The following is a 19,512-nucleotide window of genomic DNA, read 5'->3' on the forward strand; positions in this document are numbered from 1 at the left end:
GGGTAAGGGCAAATGACAAAGCTTTCCAGCAATCAAAACCGAAACCACAAAGCAGAAATTGTGCGACAATAAATTATTCAGAACATCTTGGAATAGTTTATGCTGTGTTTCATTAGTTACACCATATGCATTATTTAGAGTACAAAAAAATGCAACGTAAACATCTGATGTCTCCCCTCCCTAAACAAAAGCTATCATGCGGGCAAGAAAGAACAAAAACCAAGGCTTAACCTTTTAAAAAAAAACAATTTATTAGCGACCCACCATTCTCTTCATGAAACTTAAGTTACTACTCCAACACATCCTCGCAGCGTGTGAATGACTGGAGATGCCAAGGCGACAGTTTGGCTTCCTCGTATGTACAACACAACCTCCTGGAAAGTCCGTCTCTTCCGTCTGCCGCAGCTTTCCATTGGATGGAACACCAAGGTTTGTGGAGAGTAGGAGGGGCCGATAGAAAACGGCCAGCAGACAGGCTGGAGCACAGAAAAGACCCTGGTTCCAACGGCCAAAGGGGTATTCGAACCACGGGACTTAAGAGCCTTACAGTTAGGGTTCGAATAGTCCTTGTGGTTAAGAGTTCAATAACCCTCGCTATTCGACCCCTAACCCTAGTTAGAATAACCCTAGTTATTCGACTCCTAAGCAATTCAAATAACCCTAGTTATTTCAGTCCTAACAAATTCGAATAGCCCTAGTCTTTCAAATTCGTAAAATTTGTAACAATGGCACCCCTAGATTTTACGAAAACATCACAGGCCGCTTGGGAAGCTGTGTCGTACTATATTAACCCTGTCACACAGGAAAATTTACGTCATTTCCAGCAAATGTCATTTCCATCATGAATGATATTCTTGAAGACCATGCCACACCCCATCTTTTAATATCATTAAATTTCATAATGATACGGTAATTCACTAGGATGAAATACTTTGGTACTGTATTGAAAAAAGAAAATGTGGTCTATCGGTTGACACCATTTTCAATAGCATTGAAACGTAATAGTATGCATATTTTACTGTGGCCGGCATCCATTCTAAAAGCTGTCTTCGGGTTTTACAGCAGTTGGAGTCAAATCCGAAGGATAATGCACATGTCCTTAGGGTTGTCGTCAGAATGTCGAGCACCGAGTTTGGATGGGAACCCGAGAAGAACAAGAATGGCTCTTTCTAATTACTCTAAGGTGCAGAAGTATCTCTTTGAAATTCTAATTTGAAATTCTAATTAACGACTGAATTCCAAAAAAACAAATAAATATCTAGTAACATATAAGAATAATATTTTGTTTGCATTTGTTGTTAATACAATTTTGCATGCATTTCTTCACTGCCCGTCGAGATTACTTCAGTTGGTCCGACTGCAACTGGGAATGGGTTACCCCGCGCTGATACGGTGGCAAATGCCATTTTCAATAAATATTACTCTATCTACTTTTAGTAGATAGATATTAAGATAAACCTCATTTGCTGGAAATTGCATTTTCCCTCGTGACAGGGGTATTATTAAACCCAACCCTTAGGAGATGCCACTGCACTAGAAAAAAAAAACACGGTAAAAGAATAAGAAAAACAACTTTAAACTAACGTTAGATCCGAATGTAGAGAAGGGAATAAGCGAAAGTTACCTTTCGTAGTCTGCCCATTTACTCAAGGGAGACCGCTGGCCCAGAAATGTTGCTGAAATATCATGCCACTTTCACTTTTAAGTGGCATAACCAGTCCAATTTTGCCCAGCATCAAAGAAAGAGTATTGCGAGCACTATGGAAAGTTTTGCACCGCTCGTGAAAAAGGCAACAAAAATGGGAGGTCGTTGAACGGGACAACAAACACACTTAAGTGACGACGATGACGTGGAAGAAATGATGAACACATTGGAAACGGGTTCCGCTCTCACTTGTGGATGTACGGTAGTACGCTGAAAGTTTCTCGGTCGTGCGGATGGGGCAAGTGTTGGGGGGGGAGAGAAAGTTGATGTCGGCTGGATTCCTGTTTGTTTAAACTCTATCACGCCGGGGGTAAAGAGCGAGCTGAAGACGTCCTCAAGAATCGTAGTCGTCTTCGTCTCCTTTCGAGGCGGCGCCGATGAGGCTCGGTGCAATGTTGTGTTTCTGGAGGAGGCTCGGCTGTAGCACATTGGGTGCGACGGGTGCGAACCTGGAAGGAGCCGATCGTTGCAGTTAAGGCCCATTCACACGCACGCGTTCGCTTAGGACCAAGTTCTTGGAACTTCTTACAACGAGACTACACACTGGCCCCATCTATGAGGTAACCCTGGAACTGCATTTCACGGGAGCGAAGGATTTGCAGTATTTGCGTGATCAAATGAAAGTACCACCTATGAAAAATGGTTGTTTTTGTCAGAAGATTTTGAGCCAAGAAAGAATGGGGGCAAATGTATGAAATTGCCAGGCGTTCCAGGACTACCCATAGATGGCACTGGTGCATTCTCTAGTACGAGATTTTAAGAAGTTTTAAGCCACATAGTCGTAGGCAGTCACAAGTGTCTGAACCAGCCTTTATTCACTGGCCTCACGATTCCCCGACTAGGAAACACTGCTTTGCTCTGCTCTATAAGGAGTATTCACTGGGCGCCATATTTGTGGGTGCTGTAGAGAGCGCATGCTCAGAACGAGCTCCCATTAATAGGCTGCTAAGACCGGCCATTTTGGCGGTGTGGAATGCACGTTGCAAAAGAACCCTGGAAGCTAGCCATCAGCACGTGCTCAGCAGTCACGCCCACAGCTATGGCCGCCAGTGAATACTTCCTATACAACCTATTGTATTTATTCGATTCTAGGCCGATAGTTTTTTTTAAATACCGATACATCAAACTCTAGGGTCGGCTTAGATTTCAGGATTTTGAAACACGCGCCAATTTCCAAGTAAAATTGAAGAAAGTGGCGCGCAGCTAGCGCTACCTAGAAAAGAAAGTATTGTAGCCATTACTAGCTGAGCCAGTAGCCACTTAAGTACACGGGCGGTGCCGCCATTTTGACCTGCATTGATAGTGGCCTGCGTGCGGCGTGGCGTTTTCTTTTTATCAACAGTGCAATGGCACAAAACACGCGGTGCCAATATAGTTCTGCTTTTAAAAAAAAAGTTGTTTCAGCCGTGGAGTTGTTGTCGAACTTTGAAGCCGGGCGGGACTTCAGCGTAAATTAAAGAAATGTCTGTCGTTGGAGGAGGCAACGGGAGAGGATATTTGCGTGCGCCGCAACGAGGATGGCATTCAACGGACCACGAATAGGCCGTCACCACGAAATGGAGATGGCATTGGCCAACTTCGTTCGGATGCAGCGAGCAGCTGCCTTTTCAGTAACAACGGAAGTGCTGCAGGCAGAAGCGAAGGAGCTTTCAAGGGAACGAGGCTTATCGCGGAACGACATCCCTGGAACTTTGATCGTGCGCTCCTTCAAAAAGTGCAGCATATCAAATGTGCTTGATGGTATTGAGGATAGCACACTGTTTGAAGATGACAGTGATAAACAAGTCAGCGACGAGGCTAGCAGCGATGATGACTCAGAATGAGCACGGCATCTTCATGTTCAATAAATGTCTTCTTTTTGTGAACGCTGTCCTTGCCTTTTCGTTCGGCCTCCATTCGAGGTAAGTTTTTTTGTTTTTTTTCCTGGCTTCGGACTTTCTAGGGTCGGCTTAGAATCGGGGCCGGCCTAGATTCGAATAAATATGGTATCTGCCGTACCGCAGAGCACGACACCAGAAGCTAGAAGGCCATCACAATCATCTCATTTGACACTTAACTCAGCTACCTCAATAGTGATGATAAGTAACAAGCATATTGCCGAAACGGAGTCAGACACACTAAGTAAGACGAACCGAGTAGTGAACAAATACTCCAAAATTCAACAACGGTGCCTTTAGAAATGCAACCAACTGGATCAAAGTCGTATGTTGAGCATTCGTGAGAAATTAGTTATAATAGTGTTCGGCTCTGCTCATATTCGATTTGCGGACCAAATTTTACCGTTTTCATGACCACAGTCCCCCCAGTGTACGTTAAGAAGTATTCACCAACGACTGTCTTTGGGGTCTGACCGGTCTTCTATTCCTGTCAGCGATAGACATACTTTTTCTGAGACTCCCAATCAAAATCGGGACATGCCGGAGCCTGCCTGGGGAAAGTTAATATAGACAGTCTGCCAGCAAACAATCCAAATAATATTGGGCCATCCGTGTAGCAGCCACAAGTGGAACTCACGGGGTGATGTGAGGGTAAGCAACCATGGCGGCGGGGTTCTTGTAAGCCGGCATCGCAGGCGCCACGTCGGTCGCATTTTCACTGCTCGCGTCGTCCGTTTCCTGAAAGCAACGGCCAAGAGGACAACCTCAATAATTCTTCGCTAAAAGACACTAAGCACTAGAGTGATTCTGGATTCGAGCAAAAGAAACACTCAAATTGTCCGCATGTGACCTTCAGGATCACAATCCCCAAAATTACCTTTCAGTTTCACGAGCAGTGAACCCGTATATAACTGTTTTCGAAAGAGCAATTAGGTTGTTTCTCTCAGTACGGTCAGTGCGTGACGAATTTCTGAGAGGGAGTGTGAAGTCATCAAAGAAACTCTCGGCATAGCTGCGCTATACCCGAGCTCTTGAGGTTCATATTTTAAAACATGAAATGCTTTTTAACGAAACCGGCAAACAACAAAATTTTGTCCATCCATCAATCCATTCGTGTATTTCGTTCTTAAACAAATACTGCAACAAGGATCTAGCGCCTATTTTATTGTCAAAATGCCAACCATGTTCTGGTCACACCACAGACACCAATTTTTTTGTTTGAAAAGATACCGAAACATTACTTAAAATGGACGAACCAATTACCAGATTGCACCTAGTGGGTTTTCCCAAAGTTTTTCGAATCTCATTACAAGCCCCTTCCGACAAAAGCAGTACCGTTCCCCAAAGGTACGGCGCCGAGCTCCGAACGCGCCTAGGCTGTCAAACTTGACCAAACCGGATTTTTCTCCTTTCCCGTGCCTATTCGACTCCTGCAAGAAGTGGGAAGAGGGGAGTTTGAGGCGGAGGTGAGTCACTTTTTCGCCTCCACTGTCATTGCGGAACCAGTCATCGGCCAACGTCAACATCACCGAGTGGCAAAGCTCACAACCGCTCCAGCCTTCCTGTAGACTTGCCCGTAAAGGTAAACATGACGTCACGAACGCGTCGAAGGCGCCGGATCTCCCGAGATGCATGCACTCTCCGATGGCTGCTCTTCTAGCGCTCACTGGAGTTGGCCGTTCAGAACGAAAAATATAGCCATCTACTCAAAATACAAATATGCGATTGTCATTAGCAGATTTCGCTGATCATGTTTTACTTAATTTCTGAATGTGGGAGGTCTATTTCAGTTTTCATTTAAGTATTTCTTTAAATTTAGTGGGGAAATTGTTGACATGTGATGCCAGGATATCGCACGGCACCACAACTTTACAACTTGACATCGGGCCACGTAACAAGAAGCCATGTGAAATTTTCCAAAAAAACTTAGTGGAAAATTGCCAACATGTAACTTGATGGCTTGCGAAATTTAGCTGCTAAATTTAGTAACAACAGCGATGTCACGCAACTTGACGTCACATGTCGTCGTGGTACCACAAGACAACATGACTTGACACCGCCATAGCTCCTCAACCTGTTTTGCACTAAAAAAAAATGAAATATATACAGTGTGTTTAGAGGCAACAAAGACAAACTTGACCGCACTTACGGGGGAGTATGTTGCGTCCGGTTAGCTATTGCTTTTGCTTGTTTTTGAGGACCCGCAGAGAGTAGTAAATACCTAAAAAGTCTCACCGCCGAGGACTAACTGCGGTACCTCCTTAAAGTTACTTCTGTGGAATCGACATGCCTTCCTCATCCCTCGGGTGAAAAGGAAGAGCCCTTGTTCTTCAAAGAAATAACATATCTGCCGAAGGTGTCGTGGCCACACCTTCATGACTACATGACTACCTACTTAAGCCGCCTGGTCCACATACCCGAGAATGACTTCAAGGGACACAGAAACCCCCCAAATTACTTTTTTTTTATTTTTTGCCAAGCGATTTAATATGGTTGCAGAAGACTACCCAATCAATATTTTGCTGCAGTGTCATGTATATGTTTAATAAAGCGAAAAAACTCGACTGCTCAAAATCGAAACACAAGCATGGCCAGAAGTCACAAGGCTACACACAGCTGCATTTTTTTTCCTCTTCTTTTCCGGTTTCTGAAGCAGACGACGATGATGACGAAATTGCGTGAACTGTTTGTCATGCGATTGTTTCACACTCATGTCCCTTCCACTTGATGTTCTGTGCTTGATGATTGATTGGCCGGTACCATGAACGACAGTTACAAGGTAGCGACCCCACATCCGTCGCAACATTGGTCCGTCGTGTGCCGCCATCTTGTCGTCCAGCCCGCGGTACATCACCATATTGAGAATGGTGTGTACACTTCATGTAATCTGTGCAACATTGTTTTTTTTTTCGATCAACGTATTTGCACCTTTTTGGAGGTCACAAAAAAGAGTTCATATTCTTTTCTATTTTTAATACTGAATGTGTGTCTTAGATAACCCACGAGTTTGAATATATTTGTTACACATAGTTCGAACGCCACGAGACCACGAAAACGAGAGTGAGCGTGACTGACACAGGACCATTCTCGATTGGCTGTTTTCAGACGGAAAGAAAACTAATTTCAAACCACTGATTCTTCTCCTTGTAGTTGGGGTCTTATAGGTCACGTTATGAAAACCTCAGCAAGCATAAATATTCTGTCAGTGTCCCTTTCAAATGTATGAGTTCTTAAACGCGTCCAACTACTTCGTGAACGGCAAGGCATCGGCCATAGGCACCTGGCTCCCCCAGGTGCCCAAGATACGAGCCAAGCTTCCTGCAGGGGTCGCCGAGCTGGGTCTTGATTTTAGTAGACAATTGTCCAAAAAATTTTATTATGCTTCCTACAGTGATTCTCTGTAATGCACAATTTCCTAATGCTTTGACTTGTTTGCTTTGGTATTAAATTTTTCTTTCCCAGAGCACCGTGCCACCCTGCATTTATTCGTGCCGTAATGGTCCGGTTGGCACCTACTGTTGTACGGAGACGGTCGGCCAAGGCGCCACCCGCTGGCACCGCTTCGCTGGCACCAACTGCTATTGCTGCCATTCTGCGATCACCCAGGCTCAATAGCTTCGGTGGTGTCACTCGACATAATCGAAAGAACTTCACTCGTGACATCTTGTTCGTGCCGGTGCACATCGAAAACTTGGAGCACGACACTGGGGCATTTTTAGAGCGTAGCTCTCACGCAATTGCTCGCTAGGGAACCAAGAGTCGTTGCACACACCCCCAAACACAAGGTAAACTAGAAGTATTACTCTTCCCAGGCCATGGCTGCAGGAAGCGGTGCAAACACCATGTATACAAGAAAGCTACAACAAAGAATTTACTATGATCTGGTATTTTCGTTTTTTATCGACTATGCTAGTGATGAACAGAGCACATTGTTATCTAACATAATGAGTCCAGTCTGTCCTGCATGCTCCAAATGTCCTCACTGCATTATGCGAAGCTCCAAAAGTCTACCCAACAGTGGTCCAAAAAACTATGAAACATATCCTGAAGCAAACAAGAACCCTTGAGATTATAAAAGCGCAAACTAGAAAAAAAGTAAAGGACAGTTCAGGGTGCCGATGAAACACTCACGTCATCCAGATATCCATCCTCTTCGTCCTCCGCACTGTCCGTCTCTTCTGCCATCGAATGGCTTGGCCCGGCGGCGTCGCTGTTCCCGTTTTTGCTCCTCTTCCGTACGCTGCAACGACGTGAAAAAGTTCCACCGTTCCCCATCTTCTGTTGTCCTTCTGGGTCCAAACAATCATCCCTGCAACGCGTCTCCGACCGGTGTGTCTACCGCATCCAAAGAAGCGGTCCCTCGATTTCCGTCCGACGATGTCATAAAAGTGCCACGCCGTCGCCGGCAGCGATCTTGGCAATGTCGCAGCGGCGGTGGTGATTGTGGCAGACGCCTGGTCTGCTGCGGGTTGCTCTCCAGCTAGGCAGTCAACAGAAGGTTCCACAGCCGGGAGTTTGGACGCAGTGACGCAGCAAAATTTGCGTTCTCTCTTCCTTTTTTCAAAAACTTCTACATTCGACCGCCAGAACTGCGACGTCCGACATCATAACACTCCGGACTTTTGCGACGTCCTGTGTCACCACTTCTGTACATACCGGTCAGAGACGCATTCCAGGTGAGGTAGTCCAAACTGGCCTCCTCACGAGGCTTGCGGCAGCGCTCTTGCACGAACGTTCTTTCGGTCGCAACGAGGAAGCAACGGCTCTAATATAATCATTTTAGACGGACTAACAATGAGCATCCTAAACAGAACAGGCACCTATACGGGTGCTTATCAAGAATACCCACTGAATAAGGTAAGCGAGTTTGTGATCAGCAGAAAGATGACTGATGCATGTATCTTACTTATCAGATGCCAGATAGTATGTAGTGTGGAGCGCCTATACTTGGCACCAACCTTTTTTTTTGTGCTACGTGGTCGGGGCTAGGTACCGTAAAATATGGCAGAAGCGCTCACTTCGCACGAGCACCAACTATTAACATTTCCCGAACTTGGGAATTCCGCAAATTATACGTCAAGTGCCCAACCCCTCCAAATTGCCGGCATCAGCCTAAGATATTCGCCCCTCTTCCGGTGGTCATGAGACCGCCAGCAGCGATGACGGAGAAATCGCGCAAAAATAAATGCGCTTCCTTAGACTGCGTTCACCCCGTCTTTGAGGCTCTTCATTGGCTGCCATCTCGGCTTTTTCTGATTTAACCGAAGAAGCATCCATGTCTAGATTAACCAAGTTTTTGGCGAAAGCAGGGTGGGCATTTCCCCGGTATTTTACGGTAGTTCCTGCGGCGCTCAATGGCCATCATAGCTACTTTTGCGAGCACGTGGCTTCGCGCGAGAGCGCGTGCAAATGAGACACGAGACGAAGCAACATACTCTCCCAGCGATTCGGGGCTGCGGCATCGTGGAAAATACGCCGGCTTCGACAAAGGGGCACTGACGAGTTAACTCCGAGCGTAGACACGTCAGTTAAAACTGGTTCACAGATCTATGCTCGAGTGTCACTGAATATTTTGTGCCCTCTTATGACGAGAAAACACGCCGCCACACTGGCACCATCTATGAAGTAGCCAGGCCCCGGGACACTTCCAATCCATGTACAGTCGCCGGCCATATGAGCTACCCCGGCCGAACGCCAACCGGATCAGCGAAAATCCCGCACGCGGCGCGTCGAGCGTTGCTGCGTTTCGGAAGCCGGGCTATTGGGACAAAACCATTCAGTTATCAAAGGGGTAGACGCATAGCTTTTATCAAGATTCCAGCCTTTCGAAGGGTGAATCACAAAAATATGGCCGATTAGAATTGCCGTCTTCGGGTATTGGCTCCAAGTGTTCGGAGATGATGTTATAACTGCTGATAAACTGGAGCTTGCTTTAGGCGTAGATAAAGCAGCAGTGTTCGATCGATGCTTACAAATTTAAACACCCTATGTTTGATATAATATTAGGCATGGCAACAATGATCCCTCAGCAAGCGAGAAGTGGCCGACCAGGAAGCCATTTGTAAAATCATAGTGTAGAGAGTCACCCTTGGCGAAGCAACACACTACTGAGCGCAGAACAATAGAGTCTCCTCGATAAAACGCGTTCGTGAAAAGTGCCTGAATCTTTCTGCTGCTTCGAAGCAAATAATTTTTTTGTTATTTATAGCATACCCTTATAAATTAAATAAATCTTGTCATTGTCTAGTCTATGTTTAAGAAAGATTGTAAGAAAGGGGGGGCTTGTGCATAGGATTACTCTTCTGGTAGGAACTATATAAAATGACAAACCGGTTTTTAAATAAAAAAAGTAGCAAATAACACGTCAGAGGTATTATGCAGTGAAGAATTTCGATAAGCCGTCTGCATTTACCTACAACCAGAAGCAGGATTGTAATAGTCCGTGCTTCAGATTCACGTTCCAAAATGTGGAAACTTCCTGCTTCCACCCCTTTGATAACGGAATGGTTTGGTCCCGATAGCCCGACTCCCAGAACGCGGCAACGCTCGACGTGCCGCGTGCAAGATTTTCGCTGCTCCGGTCACCGTTAGGCCGGGGGAGCTCATATGGCCGGCGACTATACAACTAGAATGATGCCAGTACTTGCAAGATCAAGCTTATATGTACTATCTACAACAAGTGTAACATTGCCAGAATTATTTTGAGCTATACGCGGATGGGACCCGTTCCAGAGCCACCCGATAGATGGCGCCAGTGTGTTCTCACGTCTGCAGTAACTGTATATGGTCCCCTCCATACTCTTATCACAAGCGGTACAGCGGCAGGTATTGCAACGTCTTTTGCTGCCATTTCGAAAAAAATCTTTCGTGCACCGTCGGCACAAGACGCCAGACAGCCCGGTCAGACGGGCGTGGGAGGCACACCGGTTCCGCGACAACCCACTCACCCGACGAGCTTCGGCCGCCCGACGAGGGACGGCCCCTCGTACGCCTCCTCGTCGCCCTGCACGTCCGGAACGGCCAGGACCAACTCCTTGAGGAAGAGCAGGCGCTCGTCCGCCAGGATGCAGGCTTTCCTGCAAGCGCCGTCACCCCCTCCGTCGCTCAGTCGACCGAACGTCTGCTTGCGCGGAAATGCCTTTGACGTCTTTAGCCGTCTCTAGAGCCACTCCACAAACTACCCTTACCACTTGCACGTCGTACGAAAGGCAGTGCACAAACACTGTCTGCAGACTGCCTTTCAGTCTCGTCACACCAGTCCTACAAGAACTGTCTGTAGACGAATTCGAAGCATACACACGTACGAAGCAGACGTGCTATGAACGTGCCCGAGCCATGTCAACGGATACTTCCGCCTTCGTGTCTGCAGCCAACGCCACATCTTTTGTCTGATGTACGAGTGGCACGACTGCAGCCATAGACTGTCGGCCCTCTATTCCCCGACTTCCTCGCAGACACCGCCGTTTCGGTGCCTAGAGCGGGGCAATCGGCGACAGTTCCTATTATAAAAAATGCGACTTTCTGAGCTCTAGGTACGGTGTCGGGAAGGTCAAGCGATGTCGTTTCGCTCTGCCGTGGGCTGTTCTAACGTTTCTGAAGGACGGAGAAGAGTAACCTGCAATCTCAAATACAACGTCGGAGGATCGCCAACGACGATTTGGAGCACCAAGATGGCCAAAGTATCGAAACTCCGATTTTGTGGCTCTAGCCGTCCCTACAGAAGAAGTTTGCACGGCATGTCGCTCGTGGAAGTTGAGAGTGCAATCGCAATCGGTAAAAAGATGCCGAGTCGGTGACATAATCCGTTCGTGGAGGGAAGACTTAAAGGGACACTGACGGGTATTTATGCTCGCCAAGGTTTTTATTTGTACATGACATACGAGAGCCCAACTACCCAGAACGCGATTTGCGGCTCGAAATTCAAGTTCTTTTCACTCAAAAACTGCCAATTGAGAACTGGCCGGTTTCACTCATGCTCACTCTCTCCTCCATGGTCACGTGCCGTTGTCTATGGTTTAGACACAACCACAAAATACAATCAAAGTCGTGGGTCATCGAGGGTGCACATTCAATATTCAAAAAATAAAAAAAATATGATACCCATTATTTATGGCTTTTAAGAAACTGCAAATATGTTGATTGAAAAAAAAAAAAGTTGCACAGCTGTGAGACTTCCTGGCAACTCCCTCCTTTTCAATATTTCTTCTTTCTCCCCACTCCTGTTTCGGTTTTGGCTTTGAGCAGTTTTGTTTTTTTACATTATTAAAAATATATGCGACGCTGTAGCAAAATATTGATTGGGTAGTCTTCCGACTCCATAATAATAGCCTGGAAAAAAATAAAAATATATTTTGGGGGGATGTCAGTGTCCTTTTAATGATGACATTGCATCTCTATCTCATAATTTCGGGAGTTCTCAGTTTCGGTTGATTTCGCTAGCTTTCACATAATGTGTCGGACGACTAAGCATTTGTCTAAAAGTTTTGAAAGAAAACCTACACAGCATTTTGGGAACCCTAGAATCCAAACTAAAACATGTCAAAATATTTTGGAATCATCTTCAGCACTCCTTTAGATTCACATCGTTAGACGGGAGATGAGATTCAATGCCACTGGTTACTGGAGCTTTTCTATAGTTATGTGGCTCCATATGCTAGGCTTTCGGGAAAACAGTTCCAATGTTTCCCTTTTCCTCAAAAAATTATGCCCTTCTCTATAAAAAAAAAAAAAGAACAAATTTTATACCAAACTATGTTTTCCTATATAAGAGCTATTGACAGAAGGATCACTGCATCCTGTACCTACAAAGCTCATCTTTTGATCAAAAATACTTCCAGCACAGGTGCCAAAGGATAAAAAGCCCCAAGAAATGAGTCAACATATTTGTACGAAGCATGAAACTTCCGCAACAGTCTCAGTATTTAATAGGCGAGATCTATAAAATAAGAAAAAACAAATTCAAGTATACACCTCTAATCCAGTTCGTTGAGTGTTTTCGTCTGCTAGAAAATAGCACAAAGCTAGATATTAAAAACTGCCAAAAATTCTGGATTGAAACTTGTTTTTATTTTTTGCTGCCTTTCAGCATTACCTTTGCTCTGAGGCAACATTCTTTGCACGGAGTGATGCTACTGCACACCCCTTTCTAAGCGGGACCCAAGAAAGATTATGAAATGAGGCTCATTGTTTAGTAGGTAGCATGGTAGGTAGCAGTAATGCAAAAAAAAAAAAAAATATTCTAGGACAATAGCGGTGAGTCACTCACAGGTGTGAAGTAGTGAGGGTCTTGGCGTTCCTCGAACAGGTGACGTCGCTCGCCCTCCGAACGAGGGATTCAACGAAAAGTTCGAGGGCTCGTGCTGTCAAAGTGATCACCACCAGTCAAGAAAAAACATCAACCGCCCAACAGTCATACACAAAAAGAACTAGAATGTGGCAGTGGATTCGTAGAGCCTAGATTTAAGAGAGGGAGCAACTCAAAACCATGGAGAGTGTTTGTATAATTCAATGGAGGACGCCTCATGTGCAGATTGGTCACACTGCGTTGTCGCATGGAGAGGAGAAAAGTGGGTGGAGAGGCAGAGACGCTTGCAGACGATCAATGCGTTTGTCACCTCCTCGCAGCTCATATTGCAAACGCAGCCCACAGACGACGTGACCCCAAGAGCATTTGGAAACGCTCTCAAATATAGCCACACTTTGCATTTGCCCCACTTGCTGGGGTCACCTGGTGGCAACAAGAGGAACTTTTGTATGGGGGACCTCTTGTATGCTTCCTCAACACTCATGTAAACGGATTTTAAATACCGCCACCTAGTGGAGTTAAGACAAGTGACAAAGAAGATTTCATGCATTCTACTTTCTTTTGAACGTGACTATAATCTCTTATTCACTTTTCAGCACATACGTGCAGGCAAACACCCAGAGACACGAAAAACATGCATGCAAACACTTCACAAACACATGCACAGCCACCCCACAACAAAGATACAAGCATAGGATGTGTGAAAAATGTGTAGTCAGAATCACAAATAAGCAAACTGAGTGACCGCATGGTTTTCACCACGGCATGCTAGGTTGGCGGTAGCAGGCGAAACTAACTGGCGACATGCCACGCACATTTATATGTGTGGGTGGTGTATTACGGTGTGGTAGCTTCAAACCAAATAACATGCTCGAAAAAAAAGAAGAAAGTAACAATAATAACCCCTGGAAAACCTATGCATTAATTGCATTAACATCAAGAAATAAGTATTTTTTTATTGTACATATCTAATTTTGCTTTATGCTTTCTAATAAAAAAAAAGAAGATAAACATTATTTTTGTTTAATTAGTGGTATTTTTCTTATACCACGTGGTTATCAAATAAACGTTAGGTGTTTTTATGATGGCGTCTGGACACTGAAGTGAATCTCCGCCAGTGCATCAAAGGGTACACTAGGATACTGCTACAGTGTTCTAGAAGGGGGAGTAGTGGCAAAAGCGAGGCCGTCAATGGGAGGCGCTGTGCCCGAAAACGCAGACGGTTGCCTGTGGCGCTGCAGTCGACTACTGGAGGAGAAAATGACTGCATCGGTTGCTTCCTCTTGCCTTAGCAGCCATCAGGTGCTCTTGGCGGACGCCGCTTGTCCAAAGGATTGAATTTGCTGATCACTCCAAAGCATTAACTGCTGAAGTGATGGCATTTTAAGTTGCCACTAGGGTGCACCTCTTTCTAAAATCACTCAATCGCGTCAGAGTGCAGAAGCATTAACGGCAAAACATCTAAAGCTCGATCAGTCTATCCACATAGCTTTTCCGTCCAGTTTTGTCATCAGAAGTATCTGTTACTTTCAGTACCTTCTGCAAATTTTACTTTTATAATTGTGCCATGCCCTTTTATGCTGTGCAACTAGTTGTATTATTTCCCTAAATACAAGTTTTTTTTTGTTTTTGTTATGGTGCATGCAAGGCAGAGCTTGCTGGCTCAATATAATTTTTATGATGAATCAAGCAATTTTCTTTAGCTGTTAAAAAGCGGAATTGTCGGAACTTTTCTTCCATATTTGTTTGGTCGTGTTCTTAGCAGCATTCATTTCGAAGTTGAAATAAATGTGTGTTTTTTTTGTGGTCAGGGTGAAAAAAAATCAGGGCAATTTTTTATCAAATAAATTAAATTTTTTTTAATTTGAATCAAACTTATATAAATTAAATCTCTTCAACTAGAAATTGGTGACTCTTTTATTACTAGATCTGTTTTTTTTTTCTTTTAATGGCTTGCTAATATAAATATTTTCTGCCTGATCATTATTGACTTCAAATACAAAACAAATACTCATGGGAAGCATACTGATGGGCAAACGGTAAATAAAAAATATTTTCAGTATTATTTTGGGGAAAGTGATTCAATTCATTATAGACAAATCGGCGAAACTTAAATCCCATAGCCAAATAGGTGTGATGTAAATATTTATTTAAATCAAGATTTAAATTATCCTGACTTTTATTATCCACCCTGTTACGGTATAATTAAATCAAAGCATGTAATAAAATTTATTGTTTTCTTGCTATGGCAAAACAAAAAGGAAGCGTTTTCATTGGGAGTCACCGCTGCAGATCAGTGGAATAAATATAAGAACGCAAACGTTAAGCAACTTCTGCATATGTGAACAGTGAGCAGCTAAGGAAACCAGGCATAGCTTGAATTTCTCTCCCCAGCTTGCAAGCCAGTTCGCCCGTAAAGAATGTGACACTAAAATAATTTTAGTGGATCAGCAGCTTTCATTTATCGGGCAGAAGTAAACGGAATAGAAATGCCAACCATGTTTTTCTCACTGCAACAATAAACTACTTATCACTGAACCCTCAATCTACGTCAGAATGGGAAGCCAGCCTTTGGGATCCGATTTCATAACTGAGCGTAAAAGCTTCAAAAATGCATGAGCGTGAATAGCATCTGCTTCTAGGAGTGGGCCATTTTTTCATTTAAAATTTCCGGACATTGCTCATAACTCATAACACCCAATTCTGAATCTCAACACCGTATCCAAATCTCTAGAGCTACACTCGGGTGGTGACTGAGCTGACAGAGCATTTGCCTACAGTTTCTTTTTGTTGTAGCAGCATAGGCGTGTGGTGTTTCAAGCTTGCTATTTGTGTCATGTTGATCCCCCCCAACATGTGTCATGTTGGGGGGGATCGGTGGCCGAGTGGTCTAGCGCACACCAGCTCGGAGCACGGGGAGCGAAAGCTCGCGCTGCAGAACCCAGGGATCCTGGGTTCGAGCCCCACCCCTGCCCGTTTCGATCTGGATGAGCATCGTACCGGCGTGCGGTCGTGTATCACTACTGTGTGATGCACGTTAAAGACCCCAGGCTAGCGGCTGTAACGCACTGGCTAAATTTTTTATCTACAGCTGGGAGACTCGCCACCCCTGTGAGGCAGACCAAGTTCTAGGCTGTATAAACACACACACAACCCCCCCAATTTGAACACAAAGAGACACATTGCCCCTGGACGACACCTTCCAAGCATCCGAAACACTTTTTCGTTCAGTCTGACAACCGCAGAGCTGATAAAATGATATATTAAATGGTGTGTTCATAAAAACATCACTAGATAGAGCAGTGAGCAAGTAGATGATGCCACATCTTTTCAGCGCCACTGCAGGGGGACACTACGCCAACGCCACACAGCGGCATCCAATTCTAAGGCCTCACAAGGGCACACCGAATTTGCCACTACACCCCTTCTAGAACAATGCAATACTGCCTCCTACATGAAGAGATCCGCCCGGCGTGACATCATCGATTAGTTCCACTTGTTGCCGCCAGTCGCACGACCACGCGCTCCGAATGAATGTGACTGGAACAGCAAAAGCATACCCCCACGATCACATGCAGTGGACTAGTAAGCGTTTTTAAGCGAGGACAAACAGATAAGCTTTATCCTGCAAAATAAAGAAAGATTACTTGGTAGCCTGCACAAGAAAAGAGGTTCAAGGATACATATTATGACAGGTACCGGCGCGGCGACTTTGCCGACTTCTTCATCCTTCTGCATTATCTTCTTGATCCTTGCCTGTGGTTTAAGGACAAAAAAAGAAAAAAAGAAGCACAACAGAGGAATTAGGGCAGATTAAAAACCAGAGCGCAGCTGCCATAAAAAAAAAAAAAAGGAAGCAAAATTCATTAAATAAAAACGTGGTGATCGATCGCTGATGGCCCCGCTTTTGTTTGCGCGCGCAAAGCGCTGCAGCAAGGATAAAAGCTGAACAAACAATTAAGAATTAAAAAAAAAAAAGCAGCTCGGTAAACGATAGGAGAGTCTCTTCGTTCCATAACGTTTTCGATAACGCTTTGCGTCAAATATGTTTTCCGCAAAAATTCAGATTTTGTTCGTTTTCTTTTCTTTTTTAACTTAGGTTTTGCTGCGACAAAATTCGATTGCATTGCCGTTGGCACTGCACTGCGACGCAGAAAACAAATTAAAAAAAAAAAAAAGAAGCAAAAAACTAGGTCGTCGACGGTACTCGAAGTGGACCAGGCTAGAAGCAGATACACACACGTAAGGACAACTAGCGCGCCTCGAGAAAAAAATACAAAAAAACCGGCCTAGTCTTTCACTGTCAGGCTTTCCAAGTTCCCAGCTGTGGGCTCGCGGACGTCCGATGCTTGCGTGCGTGAGCAAGGACATTTGAACAGGTCTAGAACATTCTGTCGCCGTGTAAACAAGGTAGCATTTTTTCGGGTGCCCCAAGGCTGAGTCTAGAGGCAGCCTGTTTCATTCAAATCGTGCTGCTGGACCTATTCTCCCGGCGAGGTGAGCTTTTAGGCAGGAGGGACGGGACTTACGGGCGGAAACCTGGCGTTGTATTTCTTCTTTTTGTTTGCCATTCGCTCGGTCGAACGGGACAATGTGCTTGGCGATCACAAACTCATGTCCGATTTTGTTTGCAAAACTACACAGCGTTTCTCAGTGGTTTTTTTTCTCCCCCCTACGCAAGCTTCGATTCCAACTCAAGGCAGTTTCGGCGATAGAGTGCTCCTGTAGCCGCAGTTGCGCACCCAATTTATCGTTGGGGGTTGAATTTGTTAAGTGCTATTAAAATTCGTATTGATTGCAATAAACATTTTATTTTGTTTTAATGCACTTTTTAATTTGTATTAAGCCGTTCTATTACTTCAAAATATTTTCTTAGCCCTCAAACTGCGGCGACTTGAATTAGGTTTCGGTTTCGACTTGCTTGTTGCGGCAACTTCAAGCTGCAGGGTACTGTAAATTGAAATTGAGAGTACCTCAGCCACACAACCTACTCTCATAAGCCAGCTAACTAAACTTGAAACAACATGCACGTCGCATTATTTTTTTATTAATTTTCAATAGTAATAAAGCTTTAAAAAAATACAGACAACCGCGCATGCGGAAGATTAGTTTAAATGCGATTTGGGCCTGGTGAAACCCCTATCCCCAATGCAAAACTCAGTCACAAAATCACTCACTATAACCCTCCCGATGCCTAGGCTCTACGAGCTAATAAATAGAATATCATAGACGCCACCAGTTTTAGTAAATATAAACACGGCCAACCACGACCACATAAAATCAGTGTGACACATATTGCATCGTTGTGGAACAAACTATCCACTGCACAGCACGCGAGAAACAAACCTAACCCCGACCAGCCAGTGAGAAGACACCTGTTAACTCTTCGCTCCGAGCCCACACCTTGAAGGCAAACTCATCGTCCATTGCCACACTGTCCAACTTGTCGGGCTGGCAGTTGCGGTACAGTTTCCCCGAATGCTGGTCGTACTCTTCGTTCACGGCGCAGTCCACAATAGTCTGACAGCCCTGCGAAGGCGTCCGGACCGCGAACAACGCAAACGGCAACAAGAGGACGACAAGGTACCACGGCAACTTCACGTGACGTCCCAAGTTCGTGTAGACCATACCAGGACTAGCAGCGTACGCCCTGACCCCGGTGCCCTTGAGTCGCCGGCTCAGCTCTCTCACGAACAGAACGTTGGCCAACTTGCTGTTGGCGTACGCCAGCTTCTTGTCGTAGTTTCCTTCGTCCATCACCATGTCGGGGACGCTGAGCTTGCCACGCTTGTACAGGCTGGAAGTGACCACCACGACCCTGCTGGGCTGAGAGTTCTTCAGTCGCTCCAGTAAAAGGTTGGTGAGCAGAAAGTGTCCCAAGTGGTTCACCCCCATCTGAAGCTCGAAGCCCTCCTTGGTCGTGGAGTAGGGACACTGGAAGACGCCGGCGTTGTTGATGAGGACGTCCACGTGCATCTCCGTTTTGAGGACGCCGTTCACGAACGCCCTGATGGAACTGAAGGACGCGAGGTCGAGGTGGCGCAGCGCAACCTTGTCGACGGAAGTGAGTTGGCGGATTTCGGTGGCTACTAGCAGGCCCCCGTCAATGTCTCGGCACGCGAGGATTACCTTGGCGCCTCGGAGCGCCAGCTCGATGGCCGTGGCTTTGCCCAGACCCGTGTTGGCGCCGGTGATGATCACCGTCTTGCCGACCATGGACCGTTTACTACGGCACCGGCCCCATGTGTAAACGCGCCACTTACGGGCGACGTAAGCGGTGACCAGGCCGGCTAAGATGCACCATGCCACACTCTGTACACCCATCGAAGCTGGTGGTTTACGCCGATTTCGTTGTCCGGTGCAGGGCGCTCAAATGCAGTGAGGAAGCTGAGGTCATCTTGCTCGCGCACCTCGCGCTAGCGTTCGCACCTGTGCAGCCGGGCTGGTCGGGCGCGGCACAGCATTCACTATAATCAACCGTCCATGTAGGTAACTCTTTTTGTACTACTCCGCCATGCTAATAAGTTTTATTACTATTCATTTTATTTCGCTATCTAGTTGCTAATTTTTAATTTAAATGTTTTTTTTTTGTTTTACTATATGTTTTATAAAATTGTTATATTTCA

The 19,512-nt window shown here is 45.4% G+C and overlaps 2 protein-coding genes across 2 annotated transcripts; both read right to left on the reverse strand.

Moving 5' to 3' along the window:
* Positions 1 to 226: 226 nt before the first annotated feature.
* Positions 227 to 17,612, reverse strand: LOC8044053 (dr1-associated corepressor). The gene is made up of 7 exons (XM_029966922.4): positions 17,416 to 17,612; positions 16,570 to 16,642; positions 12,848 to 12,941; positions 10,530 to 10,658; positions 7,714 to 7,822; positions 4,220 to 4,320; positions 227 to 2,154 (listed from the first exon to the last, which is right to left on the reverse strand). Exons 1-7 carry the CDS (start codon positions 17,455 to 17,457, stop codon positions 2,040 to 2,042), a joined length of 663 nt encoding a protein of 220 aa, XP_029822782.1. The 5' UTR covers positions 17,458 to 17,612; the 3' UTR covers positions 227 to 2,039.
* Positions 17,613 to 17,913: 301 nt separating this feature from the next.
* On the reverse strand, positions 17,914 to 19,352 carry LOC8033925 (retinol dehydrogenase 12). The gene has a single exon (XM_040220150.3). It carries the CDS (start codon positions 19,208 to 19,210, stop codon positions 18,233 to 18,235), a length of 978 nt encoding a protein of 325 aa, XP_040076084.1. The 5' UTR covers positions 19,211 to 19,352; the 3' UTR covers positions 17,914 to 18,232.
* Positions 19,353 to 19,512: the final 160 nt, after the last annotated feature.

This window comes from Ixodes scapularis, unplaced genomic scaffold (genome assembly GCF_016920785.2).
Source record: "Ixodes scapularis isolate PalLabHiFi unplaced genomic scaffold, ASM1692078v2 PGA_scaffold4__175_contigs__length_147842914, whole genome shotgun sequence".
NCBI lineage: Eukaryota > Metazoa > Arthropoda > Arachnida > Ixodida > Ixodidae > Ixodes > Ixodes scapularis.

Coding starts and splice junctions, on each gene's coding strand:
- LOC8044053 (XM_029966922.4), bottom strand. CDS start 17,457: ATGGCAAACAAAAAGAAGAAATACAACGCCAGGTTTCCGCCC. Junction 16,643..17,415: donor ACAACGCCAGGTTTCCGCCC/GTAAGTCCCGTC, acceptor CTTAAACCACAG/GCAAGGATCAAGAAGATAAT. Junction 7,823..10,529: donor GGGCGGCCGAAGCTCGTCGG/GTGAGTGGGTTG, acceptor ACGTCGTTGCAG/CGTACGGAAGAGGAGCAAAA.
- LOC8033925 (XM_040220150.3), bottom strand. CDS start 19,210: ATGGGTGTACAGAGTGTGGCATGGTGCATCTTAGCCGGCCTGGTCACC.